Here is a 26,797-nt window from a genome sequence, read left to right as displayed (position 1 = left end):
CAAATGTATCTTTTCTCCTCTTAATTTTTGGTATATCCCTGAAGTAAGGTTGTTAGATAAAATACAATATGTAATATCTGAGAGGCACTTATATTAAACATTTACTCACTGTTTATCTGAAATTGGAATTCAACTTGGTGTGTTGATTTTTTATTTGCTAAATCTGCAACCTGACACTAATGGAAATATTAAAATGTGGAATTCATGAAATTAATGCGTCTTCCACCCACCTCTATCTGAAGGAAGGTGGTCCCGGCTGGCAGGTTCTCTTCTACGATGACAGTATATGTTGAGTTAGTGAACACGGGACTGTTATCATCAATATCCAACACTTTGATGGCCAGCGTCAGAGTTGAGTGACGCGGGTGAACCGCCCCATCGGTTGCCACAACGACAAGTTCATAGTAGTCCCTGACCTCTCGGTTAAGCTTCACTGCTGTGTAAATACTCCCGTTAGATGTGATGCGAAAGAGATTATTGAAGTTGCCCAGACTGTAGTGCACCTGGCCATTTATTCCCGCATCAGGGTCTGTTGCCTGCATAGAAATTAAAAACAAAGGAATTCACATAGTGTGTTTGTCATGATTTTTTCACATTATACTTTGTTACGCTGCCTTGCTAGAAGGGGTATTTGATACGTTATGGCGTATTTTTAACTGAATATTCTCTCTAAGGAGAAAATTAAAAAAATAATGATGATGTAATGTAAAAGTCTATAACATGAAAAGAAATATACTATAGTTTCACTAATTTTTCTTCATTCAAAATGACCAGAACATGTTGATAGTATCATTAGCAATAACAACATTATGTTATGACAGAAAACTCATATTACAATAATACTGAATTTTTCCTGGACCACCATTTCTTTAATGATTTTGAATTCAAAAATAAGAAACACATGTCTAGTTTTTAATTAATTTAACATAACCTACTAGATGACAACTTAAGATGCTACATTACTTTTTGTTCAAGCAGTTTATATATTAATTTTCATATATATTTTTTTCAAGCACTATGTACATGATCTCATTTAATCCTCACCGTGTTCTTTTAATTTTTTTTAATATTTATTTTAAAAAAAAATTTTTTTTAACGTTTATTTATTTTTGAGACAGAGAGAGACAGAGCATGAATGGGGGAGGGGCAGAGAGAGAGGGAGACACAGAATCAGAAGCAGGCTCCAGGCTCTGAGCCATCAGCCCAGAGCCCGACGCGGGGCTCGAACTCACGGACCGTGAGATCATGACCTGAGCTGAAGTCGGACGCTTAACCGACTGAGCCACCCAGGCACCCCAATATTTATTTATTTTTGTGACAGAGACAGAGCATGAACAGGGGAGGGGCAGAGAGAGAAGGAGACAGAGAATCTGAAACAGGCTCCATCCAGGCTCTGAGCGGTCAGCACAGAACCCAACGTGGGGCTCGAACCCACGAACCATGAGATCATGACCTGAGCCAAAGTCGGACGCTTAACTGACTGAGCCACCCAGGTGCCCCAATCCTCACCATGTTCTTATGAATAAATATAATTGGTACCATTTTGCAAATGAGAAGACTGTGGCTTATGGAATTTAATGATCTTGCTTAGAGTTACATAAGAAATCAATGTACAGGGCCCCAGTTCTTAGTACAATGTCTCACGTATAAAACTACTTAATAAATACCTGTGGGATTAATGAAGGTTAGAACAAATGAACACATGAAACTAAGATTTAAAATTAAATCTGCCCCCAAATCCAAATGGGAGTATAAGTGTAGTAACTGTAAAGCACCTGCAAAGGACTCTTCTTTGAAATTACAATACAATCTCCAAATGGTAATTGAGAATTATTGATATGATAGTAACATAGTAACCAAAAATTTTAAGTCACATAAAAATCACTTTGCATCAAATAAAATGTGTGAATTTTGAGTAAACATTCTTCTAATAGAGTGTTATGAGAAATAATCTTATCCAAACTCAATTGTGATATAAATTTTAACAGTCACTATCAGCTACTGTGCATTTTGTGTTAAATAGTTGTTATTGTTTTTCTTTTTTTTAAATTTTTAAAATTTTTAAAAATATTTATTTTTGAGACAGAGAGAGACACAGCGTGAGTGAGGGAGAGGCAGACAGAGAGGGAGACACAGAATCCGAAGCTGGCTTCAGGCTCTGAGCTATCAGCACAGAGTCCGACATGGGGCTCAAACCCACGAACAGTGAGATCATGACCTGAGCTGAAGTTGGACGCTTAAGCGACTGAGCTACACAGGTGCCCTCGTGTTACTTTTTTCCAAAGAAACTGGAGTAAATATTAGAAGCCATGAGATGCTATGTAATTGTGCCCCAAACTGTTGCTAAGGAAAGGAAGGAAGACAAGACACTCGACTGCATTAGGAGCTAGGGACACAAATAATCATTTATAGTCCAGAAAGCCTGAATGCAGCAGGATGTGCTTTAACAGTACACATGCAGAGGTACCTCCACTTTTACAAACCCTAGCAAAGCGTGTTGGGGGCATTGCAGAACGCTTCTGTCTTGTCTGAAATGGCGAAGTCCAAGATGTGAAAGCCATGTTTGTAACTTGACATCACAGCAGGATTTGTCCATTTGACTCATCAAATAAAAATTCCCCTGGGAGGTCATTACCTCTCGAGGCTAAACCAGAGAACAGACGGAGGAGGGATTGCAGGAATGCCCAGAGAGGAAGAAACACCATGAACGACCTGAAGAGTTTCCATAGACACATGTTCTTCTACTTTTACTGTGTGCCTAGAACTTGCCATACAAATTATTGACAAATTAGTCAAGCTCGTCACTTAGAGGAAAAACTAAATGACAACACTAATCCCCCTTTGGGGGAAAAGCACTTATTTTTTTGTCTGAAATCACTGCGTAAGTAAATAGAAAAATGTAATCCAGTAATATAATATAAATAGGTCTTATTTATTAGCACCAACATTTGTGGAAATTTCAGTGACATTTTGCTATCTGTGGGAATTTTTTTTTAAGTTTATTTATTTGGAAGAGAGAGAGAGCAGTGGAGAGGCAGACAGAGAGGGAAGAGAGAATCCCAAGCAGGCTCTGCACTATCAGTGCAGAGCCTGGTGTGGGGCTCGACCTCACAAACTGAGATCATGACCTGAGCTGAAATCAAGAGTCGGGTGCTTCAATGACTGAGCCACCCAGGCATCCCTGTCTGTGGGAATTCTTAAGATCACAAAAGCAATTGTTTATATAACCAGTACTTTAAATGATCCCTGTTCAAAATATGTTTTTATTCATCCATATAAGGGAAGATGTGTTATAGAATGATTCAATTTGAGTAAAGTGGCTCTGTGTGTGTGTGTGTGTGTGTGTGTGTGTGTGTGTGTGTGTATGTGTATTGGGTGTGTGTATGTATTGCTTTATATCCATTGGGCTGCTTGGCTGATACCTCCCAGAATGCCTCATGCATATCTGTGTTAGTTTTCTGTGGCTGCTATAACAAATGACCACAAATTGAGTAGTTTACAAAACACAAGTTTATAATTTTATATAGCTTTGTATTTCAGAAGTTCAACACGGGTCTCATCAGGCTAAAATCAAGGCACAGGAAGGGCTGTGCTCCTTTCTGGAGGCTGTCGGGGAAGCTCCCTTTCCTCGTTGGAGGTGTTGACAGAATTCAGTTGCTTGAGTTGTAGGATTGAGCTTCCCCACCTAGTTTTCCATTGTCATGTGAGGACAATTCCCAGCTTAGAGTCTACTCACATTCCTTGGCTCATGGCACATCTCCTCCGTCTTCAAAGCCAACAATGGAGAGTCAAGTCCCTCTCACTTTTGACTCTCTCCTCCTTCTTCTTCCATCTCAACCTTCTGACCCACTCTCCTGACATCCTCTTCCAGTTTGAAGGGTTTTCACAATTACATTATGACCCACCTGGACAATCCAGAAAAATCTTCCTATCTTGAAATCCTTAACCTTCATCACATCTACAAGGTTCCTTTTGCCATGCAGGGTAACATATTCATATGTGGGACATATTTGGGGGCCATTATTCTGTCTAGCATAGAATCAGAAGCTTAACATGTTCCTGACTGAACTCTCGATTTCTTCTGTTTCCAAATCTTGTTCACCTCCAACAATCGCCATTCAGTAAATGGTCCTCCTACTAACATACTAGGTTATATAAGAAAGAAAGTAGATATTTATGATATCTCCTTCATTTATCTTATCAATTATTCATTCATGCAACAATTTGAGAAGGCAAGTTTAAAACTACGTATGAGGCTCAGTTGCAGGCTGTGATACATGGTATATTAAGTACCAAGGTCCAAGACCTAGTGTCATTTACAAAATAATCCCTGTCTGTCTATAATGTGTTGCTTTCACCCACATATACTATCTCACTCCTAATTACCTTGGTCCTAGCCACCACTGACTACAACTTAGATTACTAAATTACTTCTCTTTTTTTTTTTATTATTTATTTTTAAGAGAGAGAGAGAGAGAGGCAGGCAAGGGCGAGGGAGACACAGAATCCAAAGCAGCCTCCAGGCTCTGAGCCGTCAGCATAGGCTGGAACTCACGAACCGTGAGATCATGACCTGAGCCCAAATCAAGAGCTGGAAGCTTAACTAACTGAGCCACCCAGGTGCCCCAGCTAAATTACCTCTTAATTCTTTTCTTTTAGTTACATCCCTTCAGAGAGACCTTTTATAGAGGGGAAATAATGACATCAGTCCTCTGCTTAACATCCTTCAATGATTTCCAGTGCTTTGGGCAGTATTCAAATTCACCATCCACGGGCAAGAGGTTCGGTAAAATGCTTTCACTGTGTTCCCTCCAACCCCCAAACCTCTCCAGAAACTTCTGCCACCTCGGCTTCTGCTGTCACTACCCGGCTACCACCTCCTCACACTCATCTTTCACGTGTCAGTGTAAATACCACTCGCTCAAAGCAGTCTTCTGCTTTGATTAGATTAGACTCTCCCGTCACACAGGCCAAGAGCTCCGAGTACCTGTCGGTTATGCCACTTTGGATAATTTAAATTTATCTCTTTATCAGCGTGCTTACTTGTGTAAGAACTTCTCTCCTTTTTCACAAGGTAAGCCATAAGAGTATGGTCTGGGCTATTCTGGTTTCACTGAACGCTCAATTCCTAGTACAGCATCTGGCACATTTCATAAATGAATGCTATAGACTAGCACACATAAGTGGGTGTATTCACACTTCTATGTAGTAGTTGGAAGGTTTCTTAGAGTATTTTATTCACTGTACATCTATTGTTCGGGTTTACTTTGATTTTTGCTTTATTATCCTCTGCAATTGTGGGTAAGAATTTGAAACCAAAAACTGTGGAATTATAAGAACTGCATCGAGGACTCTGATCACCTTGGTGAAACCACTGATTCCAGGTCTATGCTGAAAAACAGAATTTTTTAGAAGACCATAGTAGTGTTTTATCACGACGTAAACAAGCACATGATAACAAGTGGATACCTTTGTACTTATAGAATTTTGCAGAATGACAAGGGGGTTATGGAGGCTGAGGTGGCAAATGACTGTTATATAAGGAGAGACTGCTATATTGTGGAAATGCTGATTGGTTTCAGTGTTTCCAGCTTATTTTTTGATGTCATTAACTTTGGTATGTTACTTTTTCTCCCTAGGTCCCAGATCTCTCAACTATAAAATAAAATAAAATATGTGAAGTGGGAGAACAGTTTGAATCTCATTTCCTACCGCAATGCATGTCAGAAATAAAATTCACAAACGTGGCACAGATCGTCATTATAACATGAGTAAGATAGACTATAGCTTTGGAATGATTCTCTCTAAACTAGTTGCAATGCCATTTTTCTGTTCCATTGACTAAGATACATGTAAATTTAAGTAAATTGACATTATTACAGATTTAACCCAGCAATTAATATCGGAACAATGCAGACGCAGTACCTACAAGTGACCTGAGAAAGACCTCACCTTTTGATGATAACAACATCATCTTGATGATGCAAAGAGCTGGTCTAGAGGATCGTGAGGACACTCACCCTGACAAGAGACTGGGATATAAAAGCAAACTTGCATTTCAGAAAGAACCTCCTAATCATGCCTGCTGCATTCCCCAAACTGCTACATTAGCCATGTTTTCCCTTGGGAACTTCCTAACGCACATCAGCTCACAGAAGCGCTGGATTAAAAGGTCTTCTTTATTTAGGATTGTTGAATGGGAACCTCCTCCCCCATGCTTCATCTTGTTGAGAGGAAGGACAGGTTAGCAAGACCATGGCCCTGGCTCTGTCTCCTCTCTCACTTGAGAGTGGAGAATGTGGCAGGAAGAATTGGATAACTGTCTCATTTAGGATCTATTTATAAAGATACTCTATGGTTTGCTTGTTTAGCTATGCAAGCTCTTCCCCGACGGACGCCTACAATTCCAGTCTCATCCGTAGAAGACCTGTGTAGGTGAGTTTAGAAGTAGAGGGTTAGTCGTTGATAACTTCAAACCCCGCCAAGTGTTAACAGCAGTTTCCAAAGGAATTTCATCACAGACCCTTTCACACTACTGTTTGTTTAGCAGAATACTTACTAGTATCTTGAGGGGCACACCATTTGTTAACTACTGCTACAGCTCACTGAGCAATGCCAAGAATAAGGCCTCCTTTTAATAATGTGTCCACGGTGCTTTTCATGCAATATTTCTTTGCATGGACTTTTTATTCTCCAGGACGCACTTGAAAATGCCTATTGTGGGGCGCCTGGGTGGCTCAGTCAGTGAAGCGTCCGACTCTTGATCTCAGCTCAGGTCTTGATCTCAGGGTCATGAGTTCAAGCCTTATGTTGGGCTCCATGCCGGGCATGAAGCCCTACTTAAAAAAAACATGTATGGGGCTCCTGGGTGGCTTAGTCGGTTGAGCGTCTGACTTCGGCTCAGGTCATGATCTCACAGTCTGTGAGTTCGAGCCCCGCGTCGGGCTCTGTGCTGACCGCTCAGAGCCTGGAGCCTGCTTCAGATTCTGTGTCTCCCTGTCTCTCTCTGCCCCTCCCCTGTTCATGCTCTGTCTCTCTCTGTCTCAAAAATAAATAAAAACATTAAAAAAAATTAAAAAATGTCTATCATGATGATGCATACTCTCAGCCATGTTGAGATTCTTAAAATGGTCTATAGTAAAATAATAAATGGTAGAGAAAACATAAAAAAATATATATATACGTATATATATATTTATGTTTTCTATATATATATACGTATATATATATATATATATATGTATACACACATATATATACGTATATATATGTATACATATATATACACACACGTCTATATATACATATATATACATATATATGTATATACATATATGCTTTCAGCAGGCCAATGGGAGGCTTTTCCAAATGGCTGAAATTGATAGAAAAGGCCAAGGGGAGAGAATGAAATATCAGGTTGCAGGCCTGGCTTTGATAAAGGAACTCTGGGTGTGAGTTTTCCTTATGCTACACTCATGGCATGTTAGAATGGATTTTAAGGGGGAAAAGTAAGAGGAGGCAAAGACAGAGGGGAAGTCTGTGTTCAAATAAACAGATTTGGGAAACTGAGACGAAAGAGAAGGTAATATGTTTTATGACTTCGTAATTCCTCCCATGTCATCACTGTTTTAAGTGAACAAAGTGACGCTCTGGAAGGATATACCTAAGGCACCAGATTTAGAAACACCAAGCAATAGAGAGGTAGCCTCTCTCTATTCAACATGTTGAGCAAACTCTGGAGAGCAGTCAAGACGCCTGTGCATGGTTTACTCCAACCCACATTTTCAGCCTCGTCTCACTCTTCACTCTCCTGTACAAGCTCTACACACAGGTCAAATCAAGTCTCCACCTTTCCCTAGGACTCAGTATATACTTTTTGACATTTTCTTCAAGGCTTGCCACAATGATCCCTCATTCACTTCTGAAACTCCAAACATTCATCCATTATTCAAATCCCGGGGTTCTGGTTGTACCACCTCTAGGAAAATGCCCAGCATTTGGAGGTCATGTCAGGAATCAGAATTCCATGGTCAACAAAAGCCTCTTTGTATCACTTTTGGTTTACACTCTTTTCCCAAAACCATGGGTCCTTTCAGAAGAAACCTGTCTCACGACCCTCCATGTATCGGATTTTTCCAAAATATAGCCATCTGTATCCTAAAGTGAGATGATTTCTGGAGAGGAAATACCAAACACCTATCCAACAGGTGGGTCAAAAATAAATGTTAGGGAGGGCATCCTCATAATAGGGTTTCAAAGTTCGAAGCCAGCTGAAGTATGAAATTTGACTAAAATGTTCAACGTCAAGTGTGCCCTCCTGCATGCACGTGTGCACGCACACACACACACACACGCGCGCGCACACACACACACGTTTTGACCCAGTTCACCACAACTTAATTCCCTGAGTGCCCAGATTCCAAGAAAGGATGTGCATTTGATGCTCAGGGAATAAAAGGCTGTAATATTCTTTAGGAAAATACTCCAAAAATGTTACGGAAACCGACTCACACCTAATAGAGACAAAGGAACTGGAATGTTTGCAAAATGCTATTTCCTTCCTTTTCCATCTCCTAATTAATAGAGGAGCATAAAAAAGGTCCTTTAAGTTAGGTGACATGGGCTGGCAAAGCAAGGTGGTTCCATTTATTTACTATTACAGATGAGTATGTAGATGTTAGACAAGATAACCGAACATAAAATCCCTTATTATCAGCAGTTTGTCAGGAAGTTTGCACTGATGTTTAATATCTAGCCAAGGAGCTCAGTGTGTGATGCTATAATGAAACCATTTATCTTCCCAGAAATCAATTAAAAGTTAATTAAAATTGTTAATAAGAAAAATCACACATCTCTTCTTCCTTGTACTACATCAAAGCGATAAACAGGAATAGCTGCAACTTTATAATCATCTGTCCACGGCTAACGCATTTTGTAATATACACCTTCCTATGGGGTCTGATTTGCGGCTACTTTGTGAATGCCTATTGTTGAGAAATTGGCTGATAGTCTGAGGTCAAATAAAGACCTCACTGGAAAAAACTTTGAATATTTACTAGAAAAAATTCTGGAAAATCCTTAATCATTAGAATTGAAGTTAGAGTATATTAACGGCAACCAAGTAATTCTGTAAGAAAGAAATCAGATGATGTATAAGGGCATTTATTGAAATAAAACTTATTGACTGTTGAACGCCATTTTATAGCATACTACTTAAAAAAGGAGCTGGAGAATGTATTTCTTACACATTATATTCATCCCATTCCCCCCCCCCCCGCCATTATCTTTTTAGAGTGGCCAACCATGCATTATTTCACATCAATAGAAGTAGAAGCCATTCGTGGGATACTTACATGGGGGGCCTACCAACTCTATAGAGACCTGCCTTTTAGATGGGTGGAAGCTACTGAGACAAAGCCTTGGGGAACAGTCCGATATCTACAACCTCTTCCATTGAGAAGTCTCTGGAGAGATTACATGTGAGTTCTTTCAGTGCTTAATTCTGATTTAGAGTATGTTTTACAATCATACCCACCCCAATTAATGTTTAGATATAAGATGATTTCTGTTTCTTCCCACAAAAATCAAACACATAAGAAGAATTCTGAGGACAGAGAGAAACTGCAGCTATCAGACAGGTGTGAACCCCCACGCGGCACCTGGTTAGCTCGGTGCGAAGGCCGGACATAGCTGAGTTCTACTTTTTGCTTGCCTTTTACAGCAACTTGAGAGTCTGTGCATCTCACCTACACGTGGGGAACAGAAGCTGTGAGCGGGGAGGTCGGAAGGAGCAGTTGGGCAATGTACCCTTCATGACATTACTAACGGAAATACATTTTTACAATTGTCTAGTAACTTCAAAATACATAAAATAGTGGCTGTCTTTATTTCTTTAAAGAAGCTGAGTGATATCAAGGTCTGTGATTATGAGTGTGTAAGGAGAGAAGGGAGTGAGTGAGTAAAGGTGCCAGCAAATTTTTCCTCTCTCCACAGATGCCTTACGTTCCTCACTGAGCCGTGGCAGAGACCGCCTGGCCAGAGAGCAGCAAGTGTGTGTGACCTCAAATCACCAAAAACATACCGGAGTGAAAGTGTTTTTCATCAACTAGTAAATACTTGAATATTTGATATTTAATACTTAATGCCTAGGAATCTAGAAAACGCATATGTAAACATGTGATTTCTTACAGGCTTTAGCTCTAGTTTAGAAGCCAAAGCTTCCCCATATCCACCCATGGCTTTGGGGGAGACGGTCACTCTCAGCTCCCATCCTTCATCCGTGAAATGATGGTGAGGAGGAGGAAGGGGAGGAGGAGGAGGCGGTGGCACCTAGGGGGCTCAGGTGGTTAAGCATCTGACTCTTGATTTTGGCTCAGATCATGACCTCACAGTTCAGGGGTTCAGGGTCCACATGTGACTCTGTGCTGACAGCGTGGAGCTTGCTCGGGATTCTCTCTCCCTCTCTCTCTGCCCCTCCCAAGCTCATGCACTCTCTGTCTCTCTCTCAAAATAAATAAATAAACATGAAAAATATTTTAAAAAGATTGTGATGATGATGAATATTTATCTCACTGTCTCTCATGAGAATTGAACACACTTGCAGCATGCTTAGGGCCGTATAAGTAATCAACGAAAAATAATGTGTTTATTGTTAGGGGTTTTTCATTATCTACTTAGAAACTGTATTTTGAAAAAAGCTCAATTCCGTCCTAAAGTTCTTACAGAATATTTTTGGGTAAAATAAATCAGTCTATTGTTATTTGGCTCATTTATACATTTCATTTTCCTTAGGATCATGTTTAATTTGGTACACTGAGTCTATTATTCTATTAACATTGTTGTTCTCAACATTTTTTTCCTGATAACTTGTTGTCTGTAGTGATCAAATAATTCATACATGAAAGATCATCAAGCCTGTCAACACAGTGTTTTTAGTGTAATAAACACAAATAGAAGAAAACTTACATGACAAATAGCAGAAAAGAAAGGGCACTTTAGATATTATAAGAAACAATGGTGAACATTGAAGGCCTTTGATGCATAAATTAAGGTTGTATTGACACATGATAAAGGAATTTCTATGAAGAAATGTGTCTGATGATTTTATGGATACATACTGAGAAATGTTTTGCTATGTCTGGCCTGAGAAAAGTCAGTTGCATGTTTGAGAAAATCAAAAAGACATTCCATTGGAAAGTAGAAGAGAAAAAAATGGTAACTTTCAGTGGCATTTGACAATTCGAAAGTAATTTCACCACAGATTGGGAAACAAATGCACACCTCAATGGGTGAATGGTCATAACCTTCTCATAAGTTGTGAGGCTTTAAAATCATTATGGAAAGAGCTGAAAGGGCTTGAAGCATTATTTCACACTGAACATTTTCTTACTTGCTATTACTACAGGCCATCCTTCCAAATCTGAAAAGATAAATTCTACCCAGAGAAATCAGTAAATAGTATTTTCCCACATAAAAGGTTTGACAGCTGCCCATATTTTTCTCCAAACCGATGTCTTTTTTAGTGTTTTTAAATTCTTTCCATTCCAGCACAGAGCACACCTCAATTTAAGGGATCTGGGATGTCTTCCCTGGTCCCCCAAGTCAAGACAGGGGTCTTCCACTGAGATCGCCTGCCATTCTGTGTCTATTTAGCTCTAGGACATAACGCAATTCCCTGATTATCTCCTACACTACACATGACACAATCTGAGGACATGAGAAACGGTTGATCGTAGCTGCCCTTCGAACGCTTATTCTTCGTAAGTGGTCAATGAATATTAGCTGAATAAGTGTTGAATAGAGGACTTCTTTTTATCAAGCAACATGTGCCTTCCTTCAGTGTTTTGTTGAATCTACCAAGAGTCAAAGCAATTATGACCGGTTACAGAATATATCATATTTCACCTGAATACTCAGGGTCTTGTTCTAACCTTTCTGCACTGATCTCCCACAGCTCACCCTTTGATATCAACTCGTTTTAGTCAACCTGGTTTATTTATTCTATCAGTCAGCTTTCAAACAATTCTGACACTCAGCGGTGTGCCACCATTGATGCTTATTTCTCATGCAGCATCGGTCCTAAACACCCCACACCTCTGTCCCGATTGTCTCCAGTCTGGGAAGGAGGCTGAAGGAGCAGCCTCTATGGGAACACGCCCCTCCTGAGACCAAGGGAAAGATAAGAGACCAGATAATCAAGCCGGATGTCTCCCTGTGCTCCGCTGGGAAGGGGAACACACCATCAATGCTCCCTCTCCATTGGTTAAGACTAGCCTCGTATGACCACGGTTGATGCCATGCTGGGGAGGGGGGGATGGCATGCTCACACTGTGTGGGAGAGCAGAAACCTGCAAACAGTAACACATCGTCCTTGAAACACACACCAGCCTCTCTCACTTTCCCTGATCATTTTCTGCTTTTGAATCCTATCTAATTCTTCAAAACCCACCTCCAGCCTCACTCAAACTCTTCCTGGGAAGCCTTTCCACCCAACCTTCTGACCCCTTTTGCATTTGGCCCAAACCACTTTCTGTTTTTTATTGATGAATGTTGTGCGATCAAACACTAGGCGTCAAAGTCATCACTCACCCACCTGTTCCGTGACGGGAGAATGGGAGGCACCATAAGGGAAAGGACTCTGGACTCTAGCAGGGGAAGGTGTGAGTGGTGTGGACCTGGGGCACGGATGCAATGAGGAGGAGAAGTAAGAAAGACAGATAACGAAGCAAATGGAAATAAACCGTCTTTCTCAAGTTGGGTGGTATTTACTGCAAATGACCAGAGTGTTGAAGTAAGCAAGCCAGTTCAGGGAGTTACAGCATAGCCTAAAGTTCTCTTAGTAATGGAATGTAAATTAACTCCAGGTGAATAAAAAGTAAGCATTAGGAAGAAGCATGTAGCCCTGTACGGAAAATTCTAAATGTTCATTTGTCACAAAATGGTAAACACCCAGGGATTAGGACTCTTAGGGAAAAGAGTTTTCATCTGGTTCATTTTTTTTTTTTTTAACATTTATTTATTTTTGAGAGACAGCAGAGAGAGGCAGAGTATGAGCAGGGGAGGGGCAGAGAGAGAGGAAGACACAGAATCTGAAGCAGGCTGCAGGCTCCGAGCTGTCAGCCCAGAGTCCAACGCGGGGCTCGAACTCAACAAAATGTGATATCATGACCTGAGTCGAAGTCAGGCGCTCGACAGACTGAGCCACCCAGGCACCCCTCGTCTGGTTCATTTTCAAACAACAGGTACACAAACTCATGTTTCATATTCATTAATGTCTTTCTGTATTTCTATAGCAAGGTTGTAGAGGCCAAGGGCACGCCACCCCAGATGGGCCACTTGGGCATATTGATTACTTTAAATAATAGTTACCTAAGAAATAGGGTGCAAGGGCCCTTAGACCCTCCTCTGTCCCCATGAATGCAGGAGCAAATCTCCCATATGAAAAATACCCCCCATACTAGAATTAAACAGACATCCTTATCACTAGCAATATGAACTTTAAAGCCAAGAAAGCTGTAAAACAAGCCTTGTTCCTTTTTTAAAACTAATCTGCTACCTCAGCCTAAATTTGCTTAGGATTCCCTACTAATTAAAGCTCCCAAACACCCATTGTCCTCATCCTGTCCATTCTTCACGAATTTATTGTCTCTTCATGCAAAAAGCATACAAACTGCCCACTTTGGTCATTTCATTATTGGGCCTCTGCACATGTAATAAAACATTGCTTTTTTCTCCTGTTAAAATGTCTTATGTACATTCAACTCTTACCCCAGCTGGAAGACCTTGAAGGGGAGAGGCCATTCTGTTTCCTTCTGTACAGGGTATTTAACCTTTCTCGAATATTCCCTATTGTCCTGGAGTGGGACAGGGAAACCTCGGGGACTCAGCCCATGATTTCGTATTTACCCCTATTTCTATGCATCTGGTAATTCTGGGGTGTATTCCACCATCTTGTGTGATGGTGGAAATGTATATAATGGGATTAGATTTTGTCTCCTCAGCCTCCTACTTTTATTCCCCCATCAGCTTCATCTCTCTGTGGACAAACATGTTCCGGGCCCTACCCTGAGATGTGCTCTACCAAACCTCTTGATTCCATCAGGAGTCCTTCCTCGACTTCCCGACCAACCTCCCACAGCCGGGGCTCCTGAGACTCACTCTGCACACCCTCACCAAGGGCCCAACTGCCCCTCCACGAGATCTCACTGGCTATCTGTTTGTGTCATAGATGCATCTGTCTCCTATTCGTAACAAGAGTACTTTCTGTGTGTGTGTCTCGAGAACTGACTTTTGGCATTTTGGGGGTGCTGTACCCCTGTTGAGAATGAATGCTCTAATCAAGAGAAAGGCCTCTGTAAATTCCTAAAATAGCATCAATAAACATTTTCATGCGAGTATTGTTCTTTGAGTGCCCATCACAATGGCATCACTTTCTAAGACATTTCCCTAAACTGGTATGTAGCATAAATCTTTTAGGGCATCTCTGGAGTTGAGGTCAGTAGATACTGCTTCCTGAGTAAGGACATAAGAGAAAAATACCACCACCATGGATCGCATTTCATATAATAACCTGCTTGGCCCAGGCATTTCTGTTTTTGTTTGTGTTTGTCTTGTCTGTCAAGTTCTGACACAAAGTATTGTTTTCCTTTCCTTTTTGAAAAGCATGTTAAATAATTTCCTCTATGCTTATTGAGGATGTAATAGTTTGCTTCTCAGATGTCTTTGTGATCCTGTCCATGAATCCCAAGTTTCAATTTTATTTTTATATGGCATTCTTTTGTATTAAATGTAAAGATGCCTGTGCATTTCCCCAAAGAGCCAAGAATAATCTCTCCCCTAAGTGCTGCCCTTCTGTCTGTCACAGAGTTTTCTCTTGTTAGCGTACGATCCGCTTGGATCAGTGCTGGAAGAAAATCAGAACAGGAAACTGGGGGAAAAAAACCAACGTTGCAGCTAGGTTGGATTCTCTGTGAAATTCTCCATACTTGCATTTTCTGCAGAATATTCAAGTATTATATTATCAGATGCATAGTGAAGGCAAAAGAAATAAAAATGCCTGTGGCCAATATGATACCCATCTAATGAGAGAAAAATATCGCCTAATCCCCAAGTACTCTGAAAATGCCTTTTACTAGGTATAAGCACACATTCCTAAAGAACAACTGTTAAATGAAAAGGGCTTTCTCCATTTCATATACATTTGTCACCATCGTATCATAGTCACCTCCCCTGAGAATATCACTGGAGTAGAACCCGATCTAGGTTCTGATCCTGTGGCCTTATTTTATCATCTGTCATTATTTGGGTGAGTCCTACAATTTAGCAATTTCAGTGACGCTTCATTTCCCGAAGCTGGGATGTCACCAAACTGGCAGAGTGAGAAATATATATCTTATGTTCATTCCTTCTCCAAGAATGAGTGGAAGTAACCGAAGACTGCATTTTCTACAGTCTTGTCTATCACATTCACTTAGAGTAAGAATGAGCTAGAAGGAATAACCCATCTTTTCTTACTTACTCTTGTTAATGTGCAGATGAACGAGTAAAGATGTGCAAAGTGGAGAACTGCCTTTTGGAGGAGAAATGCTGAATTCACATTCTGCCGTGCCTTCCTTTCCCAGCCACCTTCCTTCCATTGTCACCTTCGGAGCACAGCCCTGGAAGCTCCTCATGGTAGAAACAGTCCGGAACTATTTTAGAATGATTACCCCCCCAGTGCGCATTGTGCAAATTGTGATTTCCTTTAGTTTGGGTGTAAACTGGTATTGGAGTTCACTTTAATATTAGAAATATTTATAGATTTTTTAAAGTTACAAATGTATAAATGACTAAGATATTTACTCAACATTCTTGGGTTTTGTTTGTTTTTTTGGTCAAATGAGAGAATATATGCCCAAGTGAAGATTTTAAAAATAGGGGAAAATTTTTGGACATGCATTCTTTTATTGTTAACATATTCTCAATAAGAACAGCTTAAGATCACTTGTTCAGGCAGAAAATTTTCCTGAGAATAATGGGATTTATTTGGTGAAATTATGTTGATGGCAAACAATGGTCTAGTCATAGGGTGCCTGGGTGTCTCGGTTGAGTGTCCGAATTTGACTCAGGTCATGATCTCGTAGTTTGTGGGTTCGAGCCCTGTGCCAGGCTCTGTGCTGACAGCTCAGAGCCTGAAGCCTGCTTCAGATTCTGTGTCTCCCTCTCTCTCTGCCTCTCCCCCACTCACACTCTTTCTTTCAAAAACAAACATAAAAAAAAGACTCAATTTAAAAACCATGATCTAGTCACTATAATTAAGTGACACAAAAGCACTGACGTCTGGCATAAAAAATAGATAAAAATTGGAAGTTAAAATAAAGTGTACTGTTCTGTAAAGCTGAAACTCTATAACCTGTCTACCAAGAATCTTTGCAGATAATAAAGCAGAAAGTTATTGACTTATTTCAAACGTGGAGCCTGAAGAATCTAAATGGAGACTGAAGGTACCGTCCAACATGACAAGTCTGAACCACTTTGATTTGGTTTGCACAGAGGAAGCATTACTCTTGCTACTTTCATAAAGACTGATCGCTTTTGACAGAAATCTGTCTGTGCGGACTTGGATGAGTCGGATACTGAGGAGTCATAAAAACATTAGAGAAGACTGTAGGCTCACAGGAGCTCCTCATAAAAATGTTCAGATAGAGGGAATGAGACAGTGAAAAAGAGACTGTATTCGCTATATATCCACACGGTGAATTATGACACCCACAGGGAATATTTCCAGCCCAGGTTTCAGAATCCCAATGAACTAATACTTCTGAGACATCATAAACTAAATAGTGAGAAAACAAGCCAAAGAAATATTGCCTGTTTTTATTTATTTATTTTGTAGTCTGAATCCAGATTAAAAAAAAAAGAGAGAGAGAGAGAGCCTCCCGTCTTTGATTCTTATATGACTTGAGGAAAAACGTTTATATAAGGATCATTGTCTACACATTGTGTTCCCTATGAAGCACCGAGACGTAAATTAGTTGCAAGTGGTTTACTGGGGTTACCTTCATGATCAATGCATGTAAAGATCAGAGGAAGAAAGCGGGATTGAATTGAGGGAGAAATCCAACTAGTCTGCAGGGCCAGTGACAGAGCTGGCCAAGTGCAGAAGAGGTCTGGGATTAGAATTGCCTGTTGGGGTCACTCTCAATGGCCCAATGGCCAGGTCTTTACATGTGGCCACCGGTCAGGATGTGGGCTACACTGAGAAGGGTGTGACTTTGGGCAAGGCAGCTCTCTGCAGCTGAGGTAATCCTTGAAGCAGCTGGCTGCGGAAAGATGTCTGCCTCCATCACTCCCAGAAGATACAACATTCCATCCTTCCTGGAAGGGGCACTGGATGGTGCATCTCTACATCCAGTATGAGCCTCTTTCTGTATTGCCTTTTTATTAGATTACAGACTCCTTGTTTAACGGGATATAATGAATCCACACACACACACACACACACACGTGTGCACACACACACACACGGCTAGAATCATTACAATATCACTCATTCATTGTATTCAAATGAAATACTCATCTACAGAACTACAGTATGGCCTCAAAGTTACAAAAGCCTTATGGCTTGATGGCTCTGACCTAAGCTAATAATGGTCTACACCTATCCCCACTGCCAGAGACGTAACTCATATTTTATTTTTGAATCTAATTTTCACATAATAGTGAACATCCTAGCTATGGTGAATTTTACATCTTTTCTATGTTTTTAATCCTTACAAACACCCAGCAAGACAGTTACTAGTGATCACATTTTACAAACAAGAAGATTGCAGAAAAGCTAAGAAATGTGTTCAGGTGTCTACAGCTAGCCAATGAGAGAACTTGAATTTGAATTTAGGACATAACTATGCCATTTATTTATGAACTTTCTTAAAGAGGGGGGCTGTTAATGTAGCATATCATTATGAATTATTCCACCTTAATTTAGATCGGACCCCAGAGAAAGACATTAAGAGGACCTGGAAACAATTCAGAATTCACTCTGAAAGACTTATTTTAATTTTGGAAATGAAGAGTCATATCACAGAAACCCACACCTTGAAAATTATTATTATACAGCATCTCGGGACTTTCATGGATTCAGTTTGAAAGATAAAAACCTCCCTTTGCAGAACATTGCTGGCGATCTCCTCACATTCATCCTTACCCTGCTGCCAGCTCATTGGAGGTGATACCAGGACTGCCCCCCCCCAAAAAAAAAACAAAAACAAAAACAAAAAAAAAAAACACCACTTTTAGCAAAGTCAATGCACGTCATACTGTGAAATCCTGCGACATCCAGTATGCAGTGTACTCAGGGCTATATGCTTTCACTGACAATGCTGAGAGCTGGAGGTAATCATTTCAAAATACATCAATAAATCATCCAACATCTGCCCCTGTCGTCACCACCCTCCTCTTGCTGAAACTGAGAAGAACCCTCACCAAGTTATTCAGTTCTGTCTGACATTTCAAGGGGCTATGCCCTGGGGACTGTGTTGTGTCTCTTTTCAGAATCTTCCACATCACTATTTCCTGAGTCTATCCCCATCAGCCTTCAAATCTGATGAAGAGTTTATCATTACAAAAAACAAACAAAAAACAAAATTAAAAGAATAATCAGTTCCTATAATGTCTGTCATCTTACTGCAATCCATTCACATCCCAGGCTTCTGGGAGAAAAGGGCAACATACATTATCTCCATTGCTGTACTCTTGCCTTAATGAGCTATTTATGAGTTATTTATTCAGTCATGCTAAAATTTCTTTTTCTCCCCCTGTTTTAGTGTTTGCATTTTCTTCTATTTGGAGTGGTCTTCTCAGTAATCTACTGATCCTTCAGATCTGAGCTAACCAGCTCCCTTCACAGGTGCTCTCAGTATATAGGACACTCTATGTAGAGGAGGGTCCCAATTATACACATTCGGAGTATGTCTATCCTCCCTCAGTGGGCTCACAACAACTTTTACTTTTGTATCCAATGGTGTGTTTATATCCATAACATCTCACACTTCACTGGCCTGTGAGGTCCATGGGGACAGACACCCTTCCATTGGTCCTGGCATTGTGCTCCATACATAATGGACACTTCATAAATATTCATTCAAGGAATGGATAAATGACATATAAAGAGGATCACAGCCATCCAACTAAACTAGAAAAGATATTGATCCAACCTGTATTACACAGAAAAACGTACTGATAACATGCTATCATTTCCTCCTTTATAATGAGACAAACTCTTCCAAAGGAGGCAGAGCAAAATATTATGTAGCCTACACTCAGATACACTTGTGAATGTTGTCCTGGTGCTGGGTGAGCAATGATATTCTGATCAGGAGAGTCTTGTACCCCCTGGATTTTTATCTTAGAATAGTGCATTTAAAAGAATACCAAACTTTTGGCCTGAAAAGTTCACCTTTTTACTCCCAGTTGTGTTACTCATTAGTTATGTTACAGTTAACTCTCACTTACTTCTATCAGAGATGCCATGACAGTAAAGTGGGAAAATAATTTAGGTTTTTAAGTGCTCTATAAACATTCCCTGCCACAAATCCTTGTTTGCAATTAATCTTTCTGAAAGACAACCCTTAACCCAATTTATGGGGGTTAAAATTGTTATATTACTCTTTGTTCTTAATATTAGAACTGTTACCTTAATCATTCATTTTACCAACATGTATTAAATATATAGTATTTGACAAATGCCATGCTTGGTGTTAAATACACAGAAGCATAAGATATGTTACCCACTACTGGTTACTTAATTACTCTCAAAGATGCCAAATTTACTTATTTAAGTAAATAAGTAAAGATGCAAAGCAAAGATGCCAAAGGTTACTTATTTAAACAATAAAACTAAAATACAAAGTATTATGTCAAATCTTTGCTGAATTGTTACTAAATGTGTCCTGTGAATAAAGTTGGATATTGAATGCAGATATTAAGGAAGTGCTACATGCCAATTAGACATAATTATGTAGATGAATGCACATGTACGTAGTAATTTAGATACTTGTATTCTACCTTCCAGTTTAAAAGCTGCTTTTGTGTTCATTATCTCAATCATCACATCAAACCTGTAAGAAAGTTATTAGGATCACCTTCATTTTACAGAAAATTGATTTTGTAAGAAATTAAATAAGTTAGTAATTTGTATAGCTATTAAGTAATGGAACAGAAACTCCAACCCAAATTTTCCACTATAACACTTTGTTTTTTCCTAGTATATCAGTTTTCATCATCCTCACTCTCTCCTGCTCTCTGTTCATTCTCATCCCACACTAATCTATATTATCACGCCATGCTAATCTATATAATAATTAATATACTAAAGAGTGCACAATACCATTCCATACATGCCTTAAATCCTACTGCTCATGCAAATCAGCTCAGATTACCTAAAAGTGATTTCACTGAAAACTGATATAAGCATGAAAAAAATATATAAACTTTGCTTAACTGATAAGATCGTGAACACTAGTCTCAGATATAAACTAAAATCAATCTTCATCTGGGTCAAAAAGAAAACAATTGGATCTAAAATAACCCAAGATACTCTTATTCCTTGTCTTAGTTGATTTTATATGAGTAGATACTTTATAAAAGCATGGCCTGTCAGCATGTATGACAAGGCTCAGAGAGATAATGGAAAAACATGACCCTTAGACTGATGGTCACATCTCAAATCTGGATTTTGAATTCTACATAAAATTGTCAGTGATCCACATACGTCTACCCAGTTACAACGGCAGAGTTCCTAAGAACTGAGTGTGCCAATATATGGAGATTTGGATGCAGTTATTTGCTCTAAAACTTAAGCAATATTCTGTTGTTGCAGATCACTTTTAACTAGGCCTTTTGGCATTTCATATGTATCAAAATAAGCAAGAAATCTATTTTAAGAGGCTTTGAGGTAAAGGTGCACACTTTAATACTAAACGTGGTTTGAAATCGGGAAGCTTAGGTTTGAGTATATGGCAGGAAGAATAAACACCAAAGGGAAAAGGGTGCCTGGGTGGCTCAGGCGGTTGAGCATCTGACTTTTGATTTTGGCTCAGGTCATGATCTCAGGGTTCGTGGGTTTGAGCCTTGCATTGGGCTCTGTGCTGGCAGGGCGAAGCCTGCATGGGATTCTCTCTCTGTCCCTCTCTCTCTCTCTGCCCTTCCCCGCTCGTTCTGTCTTGCTCTCTCTCTCATAAAATAAATAAACTTAAAAAAACAAACAAACAGAAAACAAACAAAAAAAAACACTGGAAGGATGGAGACCAGGGAACTCTTTTCACTCTTCAAGGAAGCACATTATAAACAATGAACATTTTCTCAATGGAGTACTTCTCTGAAATATGGTTTTGTGAAGACACAGAACAATGTTATTTTTATCAAATGAAATGAACAGACATAAATTTAAACATGCATTTATAGGATCATTTAAATGCTGAGAACTGAAACAGATTACTTTTCTGTGATGCACAGCACTTTGCACACACTGGTCTCTGCATTTTCACTTCACATCGCACATAATTATTTGCCCTTGTAAATAATAGCAATTATTTGCTATCTAATGTAAACCCTAAAAGGGTAGAGAACGTACTTTGTTCCCATTTATGCTTTAGTGTACAACTTGGTTTCCATCCCAGTAAATATTAATTTAATTTTTTTGAGCAGTGTTATTTTTCCCACTCCTATATCAGACAGAATATATCGGTGCATAAAAATACAAAATAATTATGTGTGAATTTGATTGGATTCCATCATACATGGTTTCATTCATTCATTTATCCCACATATTCAGTGTTAAATGTGTGCTGTACAGCATTTCAGTGGTTAAGACACAAGAAAAAATGTTTCCCAGATGACAGCACAGTGAACCTCAAACCAGACAAGACTCTGAGGGTAAGCAGCAGGCTTCTTAGGTCATCAGTGATGGGTACAACACTGCCAGCCACTTTTATGAAGGCATGAACGATGTGCTTTTGAAACGTATGGATGATACTGAGCCTAGCAAAATGGTTCATGCCACGGACGGCTGGATCAAGATTGAAATAATCTCACGTTAGGTCTCATAATCCGAGTGTACAAAACGCACTGATGCTGCCCTTACTACGATCGCACCAGCTCTCAGCGTTCTGATTACGGTTGGGGGACTGCAGATTCTCTGCTTCAAGCCTTGGTGACCCTACAAACTAGACCTACGCTTTCCATTTTGTAGACAAGGAAACTTAGTTTCAGGTAGATTAGACTGTTTGCCCCAAGCCCCAGAGTTGCTAAGTGATATAGGTAGAATTCGATATAGGTAGACTGTCGAATGCAAAGTGCTCTTATCCAGTATTTTAGGTTGCCTCCAATTAAGATAAATACAAGCTCTTGAGGGTTTCACAGCTTGATGCAACTGATTCTGCCACCTGCCAGTTACCCGATTGTGGGAAATGATTCACCTCTTGGAGTCTACAGGTATAGAGATAATATTAGCACCTGCTGCATCAGATTTTGCAAGTATTGAATAAGGTAGCCCAGAGAAAGCGCTTGGACCAGTATCTGGCATGTTGTAATCAATATATATTAGTTAATGATGGTGATATTCTTAAACTTTTTAAAATGTTTATTTTTGAGAGAGACGGAGTGCAAGTGGGGTGGGGGGAGAGAGAGAGAGACAGACAGACAGACAGACAGACAGATTCTGAAGCAGGTTCCAGGCTCTGAGCTGTCCCAACAGAGCCCGATGTGGGGCTCAAACCCACGAACTATGGGACTAAGCTGAAGTCGGATGCTTAACTGTCTGAGCCACCCAGATGCCCCTAAAAATGTTTTGCAATAAATGTATTATAACAAATACAGCTGAATGCCCACAGATGTCTGTGGAATCTAGACAGTCTCTCAAAAACCCATTTGGCACTCATCCATTGCCATGTGTTTATATCCAATAAATCCTAACAAAGTCCAAGATACTCTTTTTGCTTCTTATTTCAAAAGGAATTTGGCTGACAGGAAGCCAAATACAAGAAGAAAAGAAAGTTGCGGAAGTTAGGATGTTATTGTTCTAGAATATTTTCTCTGGATATTTTTATCTATAATATTTCTTTAGAGTAAAAATGGGAAGCACCAAGTGTCGATGTTAAGTCTGTGAGAGGTTTTATGCACTTGTAAATTACCCTTGCACTCATGGGAGGTGTGATTTCCAACTGAGTGACAAAGAGAAAAACCAGAAAAGTAAACTTGCTTAGAACAGTCAACTAAGGGGCACCTGGGTGGCTCAGTTGGTTGGGCGTCCGATTTCGGCTCAGGTCATGATCTCGCGGTCCAGGAGTTCAAGCCCCGCGACGGGCTCTGCGCTGACAGCTCAGAGCCTGGAGCCTGTTTCAGATTCTGTGTCCCCCTCTCTCTCTCTGACCCTCCACCATTCATGCTCTGTCTCTCCGTCTCAAAAATAAATAAACGTTAAAATAAAGAACAGTCAACTAAATTTATGTGACCAATTATACTGTGTTGAACTGTGTTAATTCATTAATCTCTTCATTTCTTATTATGTCCTTTCAATGCTCTAACATTGACTTTCAGCATCTTCTGGACCAAGACTACCCTTAATTGATGTTTTCTAGGTGTGCATAGTTCCACCTGAAATACACATCCCATTACTTAGAGGAAATTAGGCTCAAATAATTCGAGACTTCAGAGGGGAAGGTAGGTATTCTTGTCTTTTTTGGAATCTTTTAAATAAAAAATTGATTTGAAAGGACAAAGGAAAACTGCTCATTCTGGCATTTCTATCATTTCTATTGTTTTCCAGTATTCTGCGTTATTATCAATTGCAGTTACCATTCTGAGCATGAGATCTCTGGAACTCACTCATCTTCTAACTGAAAATTTGCATCCTTTGACCAACATCTCCCCATTCCCCCAACCTCCAGTGCCCAGGCGAACATGATTCTACTCTCTACCTCCATGAGTTCGACTTTTTTAGATTCTATATACGTGTGAAATCATGCCATATTCGTCTGTGTGGTTTATTTTGTGTAGTGTAATGTCCTCCAAGTTCATCCACATTGTTAACAAACGTCAGGATTTTGTCCGTTTTTAAGGCTGATAATATGTCTTTGTACACAAATACCACCATTTTTTTTCTCCATTCATGGGTCAATGAACATCTAATGTTGTTTGCGTACCTTGGATATTATGAATAATGCTTCACTGAACATGGCAGTGCAGATATCCCTTAAAGATGCTGGTTTTGTTTCATTTCTATTTTAATTTCCTATCTACCCCTCTTCAGCCAAGTCTTCCCCTCTGTGCCTCCCCCATTCCTCCTACCAGCAGTAAGCACTATTCAAGATAAAGTCCTGCAAAGCGGGAAGTGTTTAGCACCAAGACACTCAATGAATAACTCAATTAAATGAGAGTGAAGTACTTCATAAATAACCAATTTTGGGTAATTGCACGTTATTATTCTGTGTTTAATTTTTATCTACAATGAAATGGTAAGAAGTATCTGGTGTTGATGCATTTCTCTAAATATGCTTTTAGTAATCCCACGATTCTGCTGGTATCCCTTACCTGTACTATTTTTTCCTATTTATTATGTTTCTTTTATTTCCCATGGACTCTTGACTATATAACTAAATGATAAGGGAAGTCAAAGAAAGAGAAGTGGATAACACCCTAATGCATAGTTTTAGGTACAAAAATAATAGCCAGGTGGTAAACATCACAGTCAATTCTGGGCTTTGGAAGAAGAAGAGTAAATTCTTCTCTAAAGGGACATAAATTTGAAGATTGTTGGGCTACGTGATATGGCATTTTGTCCTTAATATCCTGGGAGCTCACTAGTGACTATTTTGAATTTCTTATAAAATTTAAATTACTGTGGAATGAACCTAATGAGCTCAATAACATTATTATCAGATGCCATTCTATAAATACTTTTATAGAAAGTATTTTGATACTTTCTATAGAAAGTACTTTGATAAAAAAATACTTTTATCAAAAATAATAAAAAAATTTGCCCTTCATGTGTCTTTTTAAAAAAATTTTTTAGTGTTTATTTATTTTTGAGAGAGAGACAGAGACAGAGAGTGTGAGCAGGGGAGAGGCAGAGACAGAGGGAGACAGAGAATCTGAAACAGGCTCCAGGCTCTGAGCTGTCAGCACAGAGCACAACATGGGGCTCAAACTGACAAACTCATGAGATCATGACCTGAGCTGAAGTCGGACACTTAATTGACTGAGCTACCCAGGTGCCCCCCACCCCCCCCCCCCACTTCATGTGTCTTATTAAATATCAAAAGTGAGCTACACATCATTTGGGGGAATCCTTTCAAAATGTATACATTTTGAAAAGTGATGTATATATCACTTAATATATGTATACATATATATAACATTGTATACTTTAAATATCTTACAATTTTATTTGTTATTCATGTCTTACTAAGGCTGAAAAAAAGAGTGAGTTGCACAAAGAACCCACAGCCTGCTTGACAGTATGAACATCTAAACTATTATCTCTTGAACGATTTGGTGAATTTGTTCATTGTACATAAGTTCTGTTTTTTAAAAATAAACTTCCTTAGATACTTTATGGTAATTTGTATTTTAAAAACTTTTGTAAAAATTTCTTTGTATTACTCATAAATATCAGGTTAGAGAGTTTTTGCAAAAAAAATAATTAATTAATTTATTAATTATTTTTCTTTTAAAAATTAAATGAGTAGGGATGCCTGGGTGGCTCGGTCAGTTGTATGTCTGATTCTTGATTTCAGCTCAGGTTGTGATCTCAGGATTTGTGAGATCGAGCCCCACGTTGGGCTCTGAGCTGAGGACAGTGCAGAGATCTGCTGGCGATTCTCTCTCTGCCCCTCCCCACTCAGTTCTCTGTCTCTATAAGCCATAAATAAATATTTAAAAAACAAACAAAAGTTAAATGAGAGAATATTGGTAGAAATAAAACACACAAACAAAATCAGACTTTCCTTTGTATCTAAATCAGTTTCATCACTACAATAACATATTATGACTCAAGCATAAAAAATAAATGGTATCATTGTAATGCAATGTCATATGACTGGGTTCACAGGATCAGACATGATGTAGATAACACACAGTGCAGTGTGCAGATCTAAGGGAAGATTCTTAAGGGGCACTGGAAAGGTGGGTAGGGCCCTGTGACGTAGGTCAAGATGTAGCTCTTGCATCCTAAGAAATGAAGGATCTTAGTTTGAGCTCTCATTCTTTGGCCTTGGGTCCTCCTTCTCCCAATTCTTTCCATTTAAAATGTTTTAAAAAGATAATTTATTGTCAAATTGGCTTATATACAACACCCAGTGCTCATCCCAACAAGTGCCCTCCTCAATGCCCATCACCCATTTTCCCCTCTCCCCCGCCGCACCCCTGCCCCATCAGCCCTCAGTTTGTTCTCTGTATTTAAGAGTCTCTTATGGTTTGCCTCCCTCCCTCTCTGTTTGTAACTGTTTTTCCCTCCCTCTCCCCCATGGTGTTCTGTTAAGTTTCCCACAATCCACATACAATATCTGTCCTTTCTGACGGACTTTCCTAACTCTTAAAATTAAAAGATTATTCTGGAAAAGGTATTTGAATGTTGCTTTCCAACTTTAAGATTTTATTTTTATAATTTATTTTAGTTGCTATATTTATTTTATAGCAAGCTAATGATGATATAGACCGAATAGAAGATTTGTTCAGGGAACAAGAGTGACTTTGGATAGATTAAAATTGTACTGCATGAGCAACAGTTGTTTATGAAAAATATGACAGATAAATATAAATG

General features: G+C 39.4%; 1 protein-coding gene across 1 annotated transcript in view; it reads right to left on the bottom strand.

Moving 5' to 3' along the window:
• The window catches only part of PCDH15 (protocadherin related 15), an 833,394-nt gene that overhangs the window by 198,323 nt on the left and 608,274 nt on the right, over nucleotides 1-26,797 (bottom strand). The window contains 1 exon segment of the mRNA XM_042960326.1: nucleotides 231-536. Within this exon segment, the coding sequence (XP_042816260.1) occupies nucleotides 231-536 (306 nt within the window).

This window comes from Panthera tigris, chromosome D2 (genome assembly GCF_018350195.1).
Source record: "Panthera tigris isolate Pti1 chromosome D2, P.tigris_Pti1_mat1.1, whole genome shotgun sequence".
NCBI lineage: Eukaryota > Metazoa > Chordata > Mammalia > Carnivora > Felidae > Panthera > Panthera tigris.
This window is presented reverse-complemented; position numbering and strand designations above follow the sequence as displayed.